The sequence below is a fragment of the Eschrichtius robustus genome, chromosome 21, assembly GCF_028021215.1.
Source record: "Eschrichtius robustus isolate mEscRob2 chromosome 21, mEscRob2.pri, whole genome shotgun sequence".
In the NCBI taxonomy this organism is placed as follows: Eukaryota; Metazoa; Chordata; class Mammalia; order Artiodactyla; family Eschrichtiidae; genus Eschrichtius; species Eschrichtius robustus.
In genome coordinates, this window is record NC_090844.1 from 29201626 (window position 1) to 29218105 (window position 16480).

At 38.6% G+C, this 16480-nt stretch overlaps 1 protein-coding gene across 1 annotated transcript in view; it reads left to right on the forward strand.

Moving 5' to 3' along the window:
- Positions 1-16480, forward strand: part of KCNU1 (potassium calcium-activated channel subfamily U member 1) — a 175196-nt gene that overhangs the window by 40400 nt on the left and 118316 nt on the right. Inside the window, 5 exon segments of the mRNA XM_068531985.1 lie at positions 9373-9434; positions 10545-10635; positions 12687-12798; positions 13748-13823; positions 15535-15610. Of these exon segments, the coding sequence (XP_068388086.1) occupies positions 9373-9434; positions 10545-10635; positions 12687-12798; positions 13748-13823; positions 15535-15610 (417 nt within the window).

Consider the following 16480-nt stretch of genomic DNA (forward strand, 5'->3'; position numbering starts at 1 on the left):
CCTTGTCCCTATGACCTGTTAGAGAAGGATTTTATGATTCTCTACGATTTTTATCAAGGATTTGTTAGTTAGGATCTCTTCAGGTGTTCAAATCATGTTGGATTATATGTGGATAATGTTGGAAATTAGGTAGTAAAGGACCCTGGGGTGAGGCAAAAGAGAACTTCCACCATCTACCATGTAAGCACTGCATATAGGGACTGGGTGGGGAAGGAATGATCATTGACTACATATCAATAAAAATTATTTCTTTAATGATGGAAAAATTGTTCTTTCAGTCTGTTACAGCTTGTGATTAAATGGTTGGAACAACAGGAAGCATGGAGTAAAGGTTAAATTAGAATAAATAGTCTAGCATTGAAACACAGAATTGAGACTCTCAGTGAGGGTTCCAAGCAAGTGTTTTATGAAAGGATGAGAAAGAAAAAAAAGTGGCTTATAGATTTCCTTCCTTCCACCCATCCATCCTTTGTAATTTCCTTCCTTCTTTCTTTCAACAAATATTTACTGCTTGCCAACTACATGCAAAGCATATACTCTAGACATGATGAAATATGCAGGCAAAAATCTTGCACTTATGGGACTTAAAATCTAGTGGGGGTAGAGATGATGAATGTGTACATAAATAGATAAGATAAATTCACATGGTGATCAGTGCTGTGAGGGAATGATGAGTGATGTGTTTGTGAGTTTTGGTGGTTTTGGTGTTAGATCACATTAGATACAGTGATCTGAGAGGAAATCTCTGAAAAGGTAAGATTTGAGCTGAGACTTGAAGAATCAGAAAGATAAAGTGATTGAACGGTGGAAGGAACAGGTTTCCCAATAAAGAGAAGAGACTTGTGGATGTAAAGGGCTCAGATTACTGCAAGTACCAAATGAGGTTCCTGTGCTAGAGGCCAGGAGGGCAGAGGGCTCTGAGGTCTGAGTGGAGACAGGAGAACCATGCAGTGCTTTGCGCTTTGTAGCAAGGAGCTAGGCTATTCAAATGGAATAATTGTATTCTAGTGCAAAGGGGAGTCACCGAGGGGTTTTAAAGCATGGATTGACATGGTCTAATTATGTTTTAGAAATTCAAGAGGCACTAAAGTTTGAAAATAAAGGAGTTGTCAAAGGCATACTAGGCAAATGACAATAGTGTGAATTCAAGGCAAAAAAACAATAAACGAAGCCAAGTAGCCTGTATTAGTTTCCTAGGATTGTTGTAACAAAGTACCACAAACTGAGTGGCTTAAACAACAGAAATATATTGTCTCACAGTTTTGGAGGCTAGAAGTCTAAGATCAAAGGTTGGTTCCTTCTGAGGGCTGGGAGAGAGAGTCAGCTGCATGCCTGTCTCCTAGATTCTGGTGGTTTGTTGGTAATCTTTGGCATTCCTGGGCTTGTAAATGCAGCCAGGTCTCTGGCTTCATTTTCACATGGTATTCACATCGTGTTTCTTCTGTTCATGCCTGTGTCCAAATGTCCCCTTTTTATAGGGACACCAGTCATATTAGATTAGAGTTCATCCTTATGACCTTATTTTAGCTTGAATACATCTGCAAAGACCCTGTTTCCAAACTAGGTCACTTTCTGAGGTACTAAGGTTTAGGACTTCAACATACCTTTTTGGGGACACAATTCAACACATAGTTTTGTAATGAAAATTTGTAACTAACTTCAACCAAGATATAACATCATGAGTATCATTATACCAAAAATATAACTTCAAGATAATTAATAAATAAAAAATTACAAGGAATAAAAAAGCAATAGAAAAGGAGAAGAAGGAGAAGGATAAAGAAGACCAAAGTAAATTAATTAATAACAAAGAGCTGACTGAAATGATCAAACTCCATATGGTAAAAACATAAATTAAACCTACAAATGTCTACAAACTATTTGTAAAAATTCAGTATATATTAATAGGCCCCCAAAAAACAATCCCAATTAAAAAACTTACAAAGTAGAGGCAGAGGACATAAACTGAACACAGTACAATAAATGGACAGGAAAATAATAAACTCAGAAAAAAAGAACCAAAAACAAATAATTTACAGCTAAAAAATTGTAAATATCTCTTTCTAAAATGACTCTTGACTCAGAGAAATCAAACTTAAAATTGCAGAATATTTAGAGAGTAAAGATGATGAAAACATCACATATCCCTTGCACCTACATTATAAGTTGGGAATTGTTCTAAGTTAAATGCATAACATTAACAACTTATCTTGATAAATAAAAAATAATTAAAGTAAGTGAATTATCAATGTTGAAAAGTCAGAGAAAGAAAACACATTAAATCTAAGGAGAATAAATAAGAAAGCTAGAAATTAACAAATTATAAAAGAGCTGATTACTTGAAACAAACAATAAAATAGAGAAATCAATAGGTAGGCTAAACAATCCAAGAGGGGAAAAGCAAAATATATGGAATAAGACATTAAAATGAGAAAATAAATACAGATAAAAAGGAAATTGAAAGATATATCCACAATTAAGTATGAAAACCAAATGATTCCTTAGGACAACATAAATAAGCAAAACTGACCATGAAAAAAAGAAAGAAACTTAAACAGACCAAATAACTGGAAGATACAAAGATACTGTCAAAGACTTTATCAACATCACCACCACTACCCTTCTCCCCCTCTGCCTGTGGGAGACCCAGACAATTTCAAGGTCCAGTCTGCTAGATCTTCAAATAGTGAATCTCTCTAATGTTAATTAAGTAGTCCCAGGGCATAGAAAATACAAGAAAGAAAGTATCTGATTTTCTTTTTCAATGAAGGCGCAGTATCTATATCAAAACCCACAATGATGGCAAATTTAATAACATCTGTAGACTAATGTCTTAAACACGTGGATACGTGGCCAACAACACAGTGTAAGAAGAAAAAGGAAGGAGGAGGATGAGGAGGAGAGTAAGTTGTTGTTTAAAAAAAAAAGAAGGATGAAATGAAAAAGAAGGAAAACGAAAAGGAGAGGAAAATGCAAATAGTCACAGGGAAAGAAAATATTATCTTCAAAACCGGAGACCTTCTGAGATCCTTCTAGAGATAAAACAAGGCAATGTGCCGATCACCTCTGCAGCATCTTTGGGCTTGTTGCTTTAGTTTTCACAAGCATGTTTTTACAGCTACCTGTGGGAGATTTTCTACTGAATTTAGTCCCAAAGAGTCCTATTCCTAAACTGTTCCTTCCTTTGGATGCTGTTAGTTGTGTAACTGTGTTTCTCTGTTGTTTTGATAGCTGAAACATTTAAGAACCAAAAATATGGCTCATCTTTAGTTAAGTGTATCTACTTTTAGCATCATCCTAGGCACCACTTTATGTCCATCTTCTATTTTTCTGTCTTCTCTGGCAGGATGAGTATAAGCCCAGGTTTTTGCAGGCTGTCCTGGTGTAACTGTTTAATAGAGTCTCTTTCATTCTTACAAGTGTATGTGTTGTGACAGTAAATGACATAGCTGCCTTAGCTTTAAGTGAAAAGTTTTGTTTTTCAAAGCCACAGGACATCTTCCAGGGAAAATGAGCCATTGAAGAGAATGTAACTCTGAAGGTCTCCTCGGCTGCTCCATAGCTTCAACCCCACCTTTCTCCTTTGACTAAAAGTATGATTTCTTTTTTTCTCTTTCTACTCCTAATTGACACCATTCCCCTCTCATGATGGGCCATGTCCCTCCCTTTTGGTCACATGTAGCCTTGCTGGAGATTTATACATTTCATGATATACATATATATATCGTGTGCAATTAATATCACTTTTATCCTTCTTAGTTTCAATATCCTGTTGCTAGCCAACCAGGAAGCCACTGCACTGGTTGGCTACCATCACTGGGACCTGGTAGGAATGGGCACCTTTGAGGACGGGTCCCCGCCCATCCCAGGCTCAGTTTTTCAGTGCCCCGTGGAAGGAGTGCAGGAGTTATGTTAGATGGTTGCCTGTTCCTCTGCAGAAGCAGCGTGGTACTTCTCAGGCTGCTTCTTTTTCAGACCTTCCTCATTCTGTCAGAGGGTCCTGGCCAGTACTTCGTTTCCTCCGAAATCATCACGTTGGTCAATTTCCTGATCACTGGCTTTATTTTCGTCACTGGGGCAGCTTTGATGAGCTGAGTCTTCCCGAGCTCGCGCCCACACTTCCTCCCAGTCAGCTCTGCCGAGGGCTGCCGGTCGTCTTCCTTGTCAACCTGGGGACGCCTGTATCCAGGATCCCGGAGGCTCCACCCGGCCGGGCCCAGCCTGCAAGCCGCGGGACAGCACTGCGCATGCCCAGCGCCAGGTCCCGCCAAGCCTGCGCAGCCTTCACCCTGGACAGCCCTCTGGGCTGGCCTCGTTTTAACAGATTTTTCAGTTGAATTTCATTTATAAAATTTTTTTCCTCAGAGCGCTTCTTTGGTCACATCTCATAGACCTTGGCAAGTAATGTTCTTATTTTTACTAATGCCCAGTTCATCTTTAGGTTAAGTTTTAATTTTGATTTCTTGCTTGATTCATCATCTGTTGTGAGGAGTGTTGTATGCTTTTGTTTCCGTGGTGTTGGACTGGCTCTCTTTTCTACTTTGATGAAATTTATGGTCCAAGAATATCACTTCCTTTATGATCTCTAGTTTATGGAATTTATGGGGAAATTCTTTGTTGCCTAGTACATGATCAATTTTTATTACTGTGTAATGGACTTTTGAGAGAATCTGTGTATATTTTCCATATCCTTAATTATTTGCTGACTGATTGAAAAGGGCATGTCAACATTTTTCATTTATGATTTTATAGTTTTATCAAATATCTTACATTTCTAACAGATTTTGAGTTATATATTTTATATAACATCAGTCAATGCATAGAGTTACCTATTATAGCTCCTTGGTCAATGGTGCCTTTTACTGATATGAAGTATCCATTTTTGTCACATTGAGTGGGTTTTTGTTGTTGTTGTTGTGTTTTTGTTTTTGTTTTTGTTTTTTTACCCAGGGGATACTTTAGAACATAATGTTAGCCGGTAACATTGCTTTCATTTTATTCATACTTGATTAGGATATCTTTGCCCAGCTCTCTTTCAGTCTTTCTGTCTTATTTCCTCTTAAGTGTGTCTCTTTAAATATCATGTAGCTGCACTTTTGTGTTTATTGATTTAAGAATACATTTATTTGTTCATTTACTGGAGAATTTAATTATTCTCCTTTATGGTGATCTGTTTCATTGGTCTTTATAATATTTAGAGATTGAATTTACTGCATAATAGACTATCTAAATTTCTGTGGCTTAAACAGAGGGTGTGTTGGTAAAGAAAGGGAGAATGGGTATTGGATAAACAACTAGGACCTTTGTGACATCTCAGTTCCTTGTCTTACTGGAGAAGCGGAATGACATGGTGATTGAGAATTTTGAGAGACATGACCTTAAGCATTGGCTTCTCCACTTCATCTTGAACAAGTTAATTTTCCCAAATTGTACTTCTTTCATATAATGTGAATAACCTCCTTAAAATACTGTAGGGAGTATTGTAAATGCTTCAAGGGTGTGGTAAGTACTGACCCTTCGCTGATATTTACATTCCTTATTTGTTCCTTTTTGTTAATTTTATTTATTTTCTTTTGTATCTTTTGACTTGGGATTTTCCATTTTTAATAGAATATCATAGGTATGTCAGTAAATGAAATTCAGAACAAACTTCCCACCTGTATTTCTCTCTAATAATATCTCTGCATGTTTTATATCTATGTACTGCTCTCGCCTGAGACCTTTGGCATGTTTTTCCTCCACACCACCCCTCCTTCCTTCCAGAAATTGTTGAATTAATCTGAACACTCAGTTCCAGATTGCTACGGTGTTTTTTAGTTTTTTTGGCTTTTAGCATTGTACAGCTGGTCAGATTTTCTTCTTAATATTTGCTTTAGAGTTAAAAATTCCATTAATTTTACCAGTTTTATTAGGCACCATTTTTTCTTACATAACTTATTTTATCTTTCTAATTTTTTTTTTCTTGAGTTCTTGCCATATTCACTTGCAAGGGAAATTGTGGGTAGTACACTTTCCGAATTGTTGAACGTCCCCAAATTTTTTTCCCTTGCTCTCATAAGTGAACAATAATTTGGTTGGGTTTAGAATTCTTGGCTTGTAATCCTTTTTCCTAAAACCTCTGTAAATGCTGTTCCAAAGTGTTCTAGCTACTTAAGGATACCAAACTCTTGTCTCTCCTCTCCAAATCCACCCTCTCTCCTCTGCTTTGTGATGTGAGGCTAGTACGCAGCAACCACACGTCTCTTTGGTCAGCTCCCTTGTGCTCTAGAGGAGGGGAAGGGAACTGCCTTTCTGTGTTTTACATCTAGTTTTTTCAGCCTCACTTCATCAGTGGCTTTTTCTTCCAGTAGCAGTGCTTGGTTTCAGTTTCCAGGCTTTTCCAACAGTACCAGGACCAGCTCACAGTGTCTCTTCAGATGTACCATTACCAGCCAACCCAGGACCCCTCCCCCCAAGTCTGAAGCCCCCCTCCAAAGGGCACCTCTTTGATGCCCTTTGGCATCAAATGTTTTTAAATGTTGAGAATCCCAACCTCCCTTTGTTGATCTCCCAGCCAGTCCTTGGGGGTGCAGCTTCTTCCAGTTACTACCTCTGTGTCACCCCCATGTTCCTTGGTCTTTCCAGTCCTCCAGTACTACTTAACAGCTTTTTAGAATCTCACCAGCAACACTAATTGTAATTCTTAAATGTTTAATTACATATCCTATGCTCACTCTTTCACTGGAGGTTATCTCATCTGTTCTGTGTGCCTGGTCCTCCTGTTTTCTTGTACCTCCCGTATAACTGGCAGTTTTCTGGTGTCCTCTCATATTCACAAGTGAAGATTTAGAGTATTCATAGCGCCCCTTGTTAACTGCGTTGGTGCCTGTTTGGATTCTGAAGACGCCCATAACCATCCACCAACTAAACGGGCTTTAAGCCCCACTGTAGACATCACAGCTCAGGTGGCGGGCTTCCTACCCCTCCCAAATAGCCAGCGCTTCCAGACTTTGCCCCTTCAACCCAAGGGAAATTCGTAAGTCCTCTCAGAATATCTCCCATTTCTACCTGACTCACCAAACAGCCTTCACAAGCTGTTAGCTCCCAGTGCTTTATTTTGGTTTGGTACACATTTTGTTGCTTATTATATATAATTTCTGGATCATCCGTTTTAGGTTTGTGGCATGAAGTTGATATTGTTCTTAGATTGAATAAAACTAAAATTTTCTTCTTTTATTTATTTATTTTTGTTAACTTTATGGTGTGGAGGACTATAAATATATGACCTTGTTACCATATTTCTGGAAGCCTGTCAGTACATGATTTATAGATGAAGAATCACGTATGGGATTTAGTAAGAGAGAAAAAATATGTAATCATATGTAAGGAGAAGAAAAAAGATTTCATGGAAACTATTAATAATTATCAATCTACTGATATATATATACACATACTCATATCCACTCCCAGCATTTTTCCTGAGCTTCAGACTACATTTGTAACCAAATATCTCCATGAGACCCACAGTCTTAGTGATATCTCCATCGACACTTGATTCAGATGTTAAAATGGAACTGACAGTAAGAGTTGAGACCCCAAGAAAAATAGATGCCACTAACTCCCATTAACCTGCAGCACTGCCACTTACAAAGCACTTGGAAGAAGACCAGTTGAAGCTCTTAGCATCTTGACCAACCCCATGTAAATTTGGGTAAGCTGGAAATTGAAGAGGATTTTGGAACAAGCTCTTATTGTGGCAGAGGTATTGGGGGGATGGTTTTCCTCCCCTGTCAAGCGAGGGGCCACTTAGAAAGGTCAGCTGGCATCTCTTGGAACTCTGGGGACACAGAGAGCTGATGTCTGGCTCGTTGGTGAAGAGGGATGGCCACACTGAAGAGAATCTGTCCTTCTAGTGTTTGTTGGGGCAAAGAGTGCTTGAGCTGGTCCGTGGGCCAGATGTGGGTCACATGTGAGAGTCTTCTCGAACCTGCCCAAGTAGGCATCTGGAGGGGGAAGAGTTCCAGTAGAATACAAGAGTGCAAGGTGCACTGAGAAAAGAGTTGTGAGCAACCAGCGAGAGAGGATGCTTTCACTCAGCTCAAGGGAACTGCAGAGGGGACGCTTAGCAATTAAATATTATCAAGCTGCAGCCGGTCTGCCCCCTCCCCTCGCACTTCTGATCCGTTTAAGTTGCTCTCCTTTATTTTCCTAGCATGCATCTTCTCACATACCACCTAAGGTACATATTAATTACTATTTATTGTCTAGACCATAAGCTCCGTAAAGGCAGGGATATTTGTATATGTTGTTGAATGATGTTTCCCAATCACCAGAATAATACTTGAGTCATGATAGGTACTAAAGAAATATCTGTTGAATTTGAATATGAATTGAATTGGGAATCTCCAACAACCCAGGAAAATAAACAGTAAAAAGTCCAACATTTCCTGCTATTAGCTCCCCTTTCTGTTCACCGCCTGACACTGACCTACGATTCTCTGAACCCAGAGGTAGCCTAGTCCGTAGGCAGCTAGGACTAAAAAAACAAAAAGGGTTAACAGAGAAGAAACTAATCCCTTTTTGCATACTAGTAGCCTGCTCAAGGAACACCTGAACTGGAAGGGAGTGAAGCTTTAATTGTAAATAAAATACAGTTTTACACAGGACTGAACATATTTTTTTAAATGTTTGGAAACTAGAAATAACTGATTACCTACAGTTGACCTAAAAATTCACCGAGGCTGCAAAATATTTCATCCAAATGTATTGAGGGTTTTAAATGGGTAAATTTCTGATTATATTCCACAAATTCTTATTTTACAGACCAGATATATTGGCAAGTTAAAGCGCTCATTTTCTCTTCTCACTTTATAGCATGTTCCCTCCTGTCAGAATTCTGCCCATCCTTTAGATGGGCATGTTTGGGACTGTTTCTTCTCCAACGTCATAGGCAATTCAAGTTCAGAGTCTGTATCCCACGGCCCTCATTTTCTAGCGTGTAATAAAGTGCATAACACATATTAAGCACTTAATAAATGTTTGATGAGTGACTGAATGAATAAACAACAGGACTTCTTGAGCTCAGAAAACCTTAGGAGCAGCAGAAAGGACAAATTGTTTATTCTGAAGTGTGTGAAAGTTAAAATTAGGTAGGTAAAATGGGTAGGTACATGTTCATTTATTGAATACCCAGTAAAGGTCCAATCAGTTTTTGTTGAGTGAATGAATGAATGCTAACATAAATGAATGTGTGGGGGAAAATGGCTACAGATGTATAGGCAAGGGAAAAAGGTAAAACACAATTTTGTTGGTATGTTTAGTCATCTATGTTCATGCTAATAGAATGGATCTGTACATTTGTCTGTGTTTTTTTTTTTGTTTTGTATTTTTCAGGTGATCCTTGTCTTTGTGCTAAGCATTGGGTCTCTTATAATCTATTTCATCAACTCCACTGAGTGAGTAAAATCCCCAGTCAATCTTGTCTGCTCATATCAGTAGCTTACCAGCTAATCTGGAATATTCTGTCAGGAATAATGCTTAATATACTTTCATGTAAACTCACACACACAAGCTCATAAGAAAAGGATAAGTGTTTAGTTTCCCCTAGGAAGTACTAAACCCAACTCCACAAACAAACAAAAACATGCATGAGTTTCTCCTGTATCCTGTCATTCTGCGCTGCTAGGAGCTGGGGTGCTGTGCATATGTCTATTCTAGTTTCTGGGACTACAAGCCTCCAGCCGTTGTCTCTGCCTTGGGACCGTTTATGTGGACCTTGCGTGCCTTTGGATTCCTTAGGTGTTAAAGCAGAAGTTCTCTAGTCATTTCAGGGTTTCTCATAGGTTCTAGACAAGTTTGGATGGTCTGAGGAAAGAAAATGCTAGACCTCACCAGGGATGTAGGAGCAAACTATCCTCTGTTCTTCTCTGAAGGCATTCCCTTCTCCTGTGCCAAAGTTAGGACAGCTTCTTGGACACAACCCAACCTAATCTGAGCTCCATGCTGATCCTCCGGGAATTTTATTGGATTTCCAGCTAAAGTAAAACTGGGGTTACAGGGCCACACAGGTCAGGCCACTTTAGAGATCCTACAGAAACTAGGAGTCCTTGTTTTGTGGATTCCTTACTGACCTTTTAGGGACATTTCCTTGGAATTTGCTTCAGATCAGTTCATTTGACATAGAGTAGCTCTCTATCAGAAGTATACTGAAGCCAAAATGTTGTCCTGGCTGGGTAAGATGGTCTTGCACACCAAAAGGAGCCACATAACCTCTGTGCCTCTGAATCCCACTGATAAAATGAAAATGGAACCAATAAACTCTATGAAAAGAAGAGCAGGTAATTCTTCTGTTATTTTCAGCTACATTCACGGCCCAGTGGTTTTGTTCATGCATACCTCTACTCCCAAGAGAAAAGTAATTTCCTTGAGATGTGCACATAAGTGTCTGGGTTGACCATTCATGGTAAATAAATAGAAAATTGCCCACCTGTTCTCTTTATTTGGTCCTCTGTGGCCACAGCTTTTAAAATGTCCACCTTTATAAACTGTCTTTGTTTCTTTTCCAGCCCTGTTAGAAGCTGTTCTTCATACCAGGACAAAACCATCCCGATTGATTTGACTTTCAACGCTTTCTTTAGTTTCTATTTTGGATTGAGAGTAAGTACCTATTGAACATGGGAGTAAACGGGAATACAACAGGCGCACTGTAAAGAGATCTGTATTATACAAAGAGATGCCTTCCTTAGACAATCTGCCTATGCTTTCAGGCTCTAAAGCCAGAGGGTCTGAGCCCTAAATTGTCAAATGTATAACGAGACCCCCAAACTCTCTCCTGCACTTGAAACTGTAAACCAGGTCAACAATTTTAGCACAAATGAAAAGGATGCCTTGTTAAAATATCGTCACCCTATCACCCTGTCCTTCTTATTGGCTTCCCACTTGCCACTCAGAAGAGTGACTAGTAATCACAAGAGAGCAGAACCTGAGTAACAAGCCTCTGAAAATGTCATTGGCTCCACTGATGGCATATGTGCCATATAACTCTATAAAATACTCTTGTGCCTTTAATTTTGTTGCATTCATGTATTCAGTAGTTCTCTCATTCCACAAGCACTTTTTGAGGGCCCACCCTAGATCTAGATTCTAGATCTATCTATCTCATGTTTGTGATATACACACACACATATATATACCCACATATACACACACACATACACATATATATGCACACACACATATATATAAACACATACACACACACAAATATATACACACATATACACACACATATACACACACATATATACACACATATATACACACACATACACACACATATATATACCCATATATACACAGAGACACACATACACACACACACATATATACACACAGACACACATCACACATATACACACAGGCACACATATACACACACAAATATACACACATATACACACACATATATATACCCATATATACACACAGACACACATACACACACACACACATATACACAGACACACATATACACACACATACGCACACATATACACACATACACACACACATATATACACACATATACACACACATACACACACATATATATACCCACATATACACACACACATACACACACAAATATATATACATATACACACACATATATGTACCCACATACACACACATATATATACACACACATATATATACACACACACATATACACACACATATACACACATATACACATATATGTACCGTATACACACGTATACACACATGTATACACATATACACACGCATATACACATACACACATGTATATATACACACACCTACACACATGTATATACACACACATATACGCACACACATATATGCACATACATATATATACACACATACACAAACGTATATATATACACACACATACACACGTATATATACACATATATTCACACAAATATATATACACACACATATATACACACGTACACACACAAACATATACACACGTATATACACACATATACATACACACAGAGGTATATGTACGCACATATAAGTGTGTATGTATGTAATATGTATGTGCGTATGAAATGTATGTTATATATGTATTTCTATGACCTTCCTTCAAACTTATTTCAACCACACTGGCCATCACAGTCTTATTTTTACAGCAGCCCCTCCCTTCTGGAAGCGCCTGCTTTCTTAATCCAAATAGGGAAGCTCATAAACACAAGCCTTGGTCAACCAAACTTCTAGACCTTTTCCATTGAAAACCATCCTAAATCTTGTATCTTCGTTGCTCACAAATAGGGGGTTTTATCTATGTAATTATATATATATATCAGGAAGTTCTAGGAGCAGTAGGAAGGTCAAAGTGATTATTCTGAAGTAGGAGAGTTAAGATCTGGTAAGTAAGGTGGTTTCATGTTCATTCATTGAATACCCACTAAAGGTACAATCTCTTTATCTATATGAATATATAGGTATATATATATATATATAAAAATGTGTATTTACTTATATAGCTATATAAATATATATGAGTGTATGTATGTATACATTGTATGTATGTAATAGAATGCGGTCAGAGCTTCAGTTGCTGGATGAAGTGTACCTGAAAAAAGCCACTCTTGTGTTCACTGTAAAATTTTTGAGGGTAACAGAATTTGGGGTCTTCTGTTTTCATTTCATAGTTTGTGGCAGCTGATGACAAGGTCAAGTTCTGGTTGGAGATGAATTCGATTGTAGACATCTTTACCATTCCACCAACCTTTATTTCTTATTATTTGAAGAGTAATTGGCTAGGTAGGTGAGTTGTGGGAATCAGAAGCAATCTCAAAAAAAACCCCTCAACATTCATCCGTAAGTATCCTTTCATTTTCCTTTAAAGCCTAAATGGCGTTTAAAAAAATTCCTCCCCGTGATTGTATGGTTTTGTAAGACATTTTCAGAACCCATTCTTTTTTTTACCCCAGTCCCTGGCGATGGGCCTGATGCCAGTAGGTGTACGAGGTTGTTTGTTGTTTATGGATTATCCGTACCTGAGGGGCAGGGCCCCAACATCCTTGCCCCCTGTGGCACCTTTGTGCTGAGATCCCACATGACTGGGAGAAGTGAAAAGCCTCCCGTGGTCTTTAAAAAGTATAAATCATCATATCCAGACACGCGGTGACCTGTTAGAAATTTTTTTAATTAGTTACTTTGTCTTTAAGGTGGATGTATTGACAGTACGTGGGCATTCTGTGGCTTTTGTCAGTTTTTATGTAATCTTATATTATTATTTATTATCTACAAAATATTTCTTACTAGTGTTATTATCAAACTACATAAAGGCGAACAACATGCAAACCCTGGGGAGCGTATTACAGAGACTCTATAGTCAGGAGTTAAAGTGGTTTATGGATCATTTGTTCTCCATTCTAAAGAAGAGTTAAATAGAGTAAAATGTGAGTTGTGCTTATTGCATACTTTGTAATAATAATACTCAGCAACGCTTCAAGGTAGGTATCATTATAATTCCCATTTTACAGATGAGGAACTAGAGAAGCTAAGGGCGTTGCTTTAGATTACAACAGCCATTAAGTGAACCAGAATTTGAACCAGTGCTCAGGTCTTAAACTGATGACATTGTAAGATATATTTGAGCATTTCAGGGAAAGAAAGAACGTAAGCAGTCCCAGGTGTGGTATAATTCAGACTGCTCCCTTTGTGACCCTCATCTTTAGGCAGCTTTCTTTTTTTGATTGCTTTGTAGGTTTAAGGTTCTTAAGAGCATTGCGGCTGCTGGAACTCCCTCAAATCTTGCAAATTCTGAGAGCCATCAGGACCAGGTAAATGCCAGCCCTGCCTCAAGTACTACTTACTCATTCGGATTAGGAAATTCAAATGTTAACTGAACCTTCAACTCAGCTCATTTCCCATCAGAAACTTCAGTGCAAAAGTCACGAAATCCCTTACTTTCCAAGATACCATTTGCTTACTTTTCTCTCACTGCATTAACCTCACACACTGGCTGGAAAGTTTGCAATCATCTTGAAGAGTGTGTTTCTTCTCTGTTTCTTGGACCTACAGTGTGTCAGTCCATTTAGGCTTTAATTCTCCCCCGCACCGAAAAAAAAATTTTTTTTAATCAAAGCAATACAGACAAAATAGACTTTAAAATAAAGACTGTTACAACAGATAAGGAAGGACACAACATAATGATCAAGGGATCAATCCAAGAAGAAGATATAACAACTGTAAATATTTGTGCACCCAACATAGGAGCACCTCAATATATAAGGCAAATGCTAACAGCCATAAAAGGGGAAATCGACAGTAACACAACAATTGTGGGGGACAGATCGTCCTGACAGAGAATAAGGAAACGCAAGTCTTAAATGACACATTAGACCAGATAGACTTAATTGATATTTATAGGACATTCCATCCGAAAGCAGCAGAATACACTTTCTTTCTCAAGTGCACACAGAACGTTCTCCAGGATAGATCACATCTTGGGTTGCAAATCAAGCCTTGGTGAATATAAGATAATTCAGATCCTATCAAGCGTCTTTTCTGACCACAACACTATGAGATTAGAAATCAGTTATAGGAAAAAAACTATAAAAAACACAAACACATGAAGGTTAAACAGTATGTTACTAAATAATTAGTGGATCACTGAAGAAATCAGACACTTTGAGTCTATACATTCGTTGGCATGAATCTATCCACTGCTGTCTAGGAATGTAAGACAATTCCTCCAAGCCTGAGAGCTGCCCAGCAGCAGCAGTGAGTTCTTGCTTACAGAAATAGAGCTACCTAAATATCTCCAAAAAATTAAAATTACAGTTAAAAAAAAATCCAACCTACCTTTAAGCAGCAATCCTGTTAAAGTTTTAGGCAATTTGGTCTAACATTACCCACTCACAATCCCCATGCCTCTGCATTCTCACTAGAAGCATCAAATAGTACCGGCCAGGTGGGTCTCACTGCTAAGGGTTTATGCTTTATGGAGCATTTGTGATCGGAAAGGGCTGTTCTTGTGTGGTCGGTAGCCTTGCTGAGAACCACAGAGATTTCGGCTAAACTCTAGGGCTTCCCTTAGGAGACAGGAGCTTGTTTGATCCTCTTCATTCAAAGATCCTGGTGTGAGTTTAGCAATATGGAACTACATTTCTGTGATCTACTCACAATTTCATTTTGCAAGCCCACTCTCTGGATCCTTGGGACACTGCCCTTTATCAATATAATATTAGGCTAGTGGAGATCATCAGAACCTAAGCTTTTGGAACACGTGTGTGTGACGGGGTGTGCCTGAGAGTTGTGCATCTCCGATTTTAATATGTATACGAAGCAAGCAGGGGATCCTGTAACGATGCAGATCAGTCGGTCAAGGCAGGGCGTGGGGTGCTGCATTTCCAGTGTGCTCCCAGGGAAGTGTAACATTGCTCCTGGTCCATGACCCACACTTTGGGGAGCGAGAGTTTAGAGGACGAGGTATTTGTGTTGTTCGGGAACCTGTCAGAACCCAGCAGCTCTTTGTCTTTCTTCCCCTAGCAATTCAGTGAAGTTTTCCAAGCTGTTATCCATCGTTCTGAGTACCTTGTTCACTGCTGCCGGATTCATTCACCTGGTGAGCATCTCATCCAGCTCCCTGATGTTGCGAGTGAGCATGAATGTCTTTTATGTGAAAAATGGAGGCAAACCTTCTGAGCGCCTGTCTCCATCACTGTAATCAGTGTGAGGTTTTTCTTTTCACCTCCTTTGGATGGGTTTTCTCCACCCCATACTTCTCACAGATATGTATCTCCTACACTCACGGTATCGATGTTCCTTCTTCCAACTTTCAAAACCTGCTCTTAGGAAAGGATTTAATAAGTTTACTCTTCTAAGGTATAAGCAATAGGTAAAGTTTATTACCGTATCATCATAGGGGTTCCAGCAATTTGAAAAAGAATAAAGGGTCAGAGAAATGAAGCCAGTGAGAGAATTTTGTACTTACAAAAGCTGCAGAGTTGGGTGAGGGAGCAGTTGCTGAGTTGCGAAGGGGAGTTTGGAGACTTTCTTGGTTCTCCTGGAATCAATCTGTATACGTAGCTGCCTCCTTCGCGTACAAGAAAGGTTAGTTCTCATGCCATATAATCGGCAACATAATAAATGGACTTCAACAATAGGAAAGAAACTCCTGGATGTTATTGCTCCAGGAAAGTTGAAGAGAAATCATTAGAAAATGCAGAAATTGAAGTGGGATGTTAAAAGCCTGCAAAGGCCTTTGAGAAAAGCAAAACCGAACAAAAAAATAGAGCAGAAGTCTTTTCCACTTGAGCCCTTCTCTCAAAATTAATTTAAAAATCACAAGGAAAAGGAAAAAAAGAGTTAAAATAAAAACCATGTTCAGTTCATCAAGAAAAGTGTCAAACACCAAATGTGTTTGGTGTTTCAAGAAACAGATACAAACTACTATGCATAAAATAGGTAAGTAACAAGGATTTACTTTATAGCA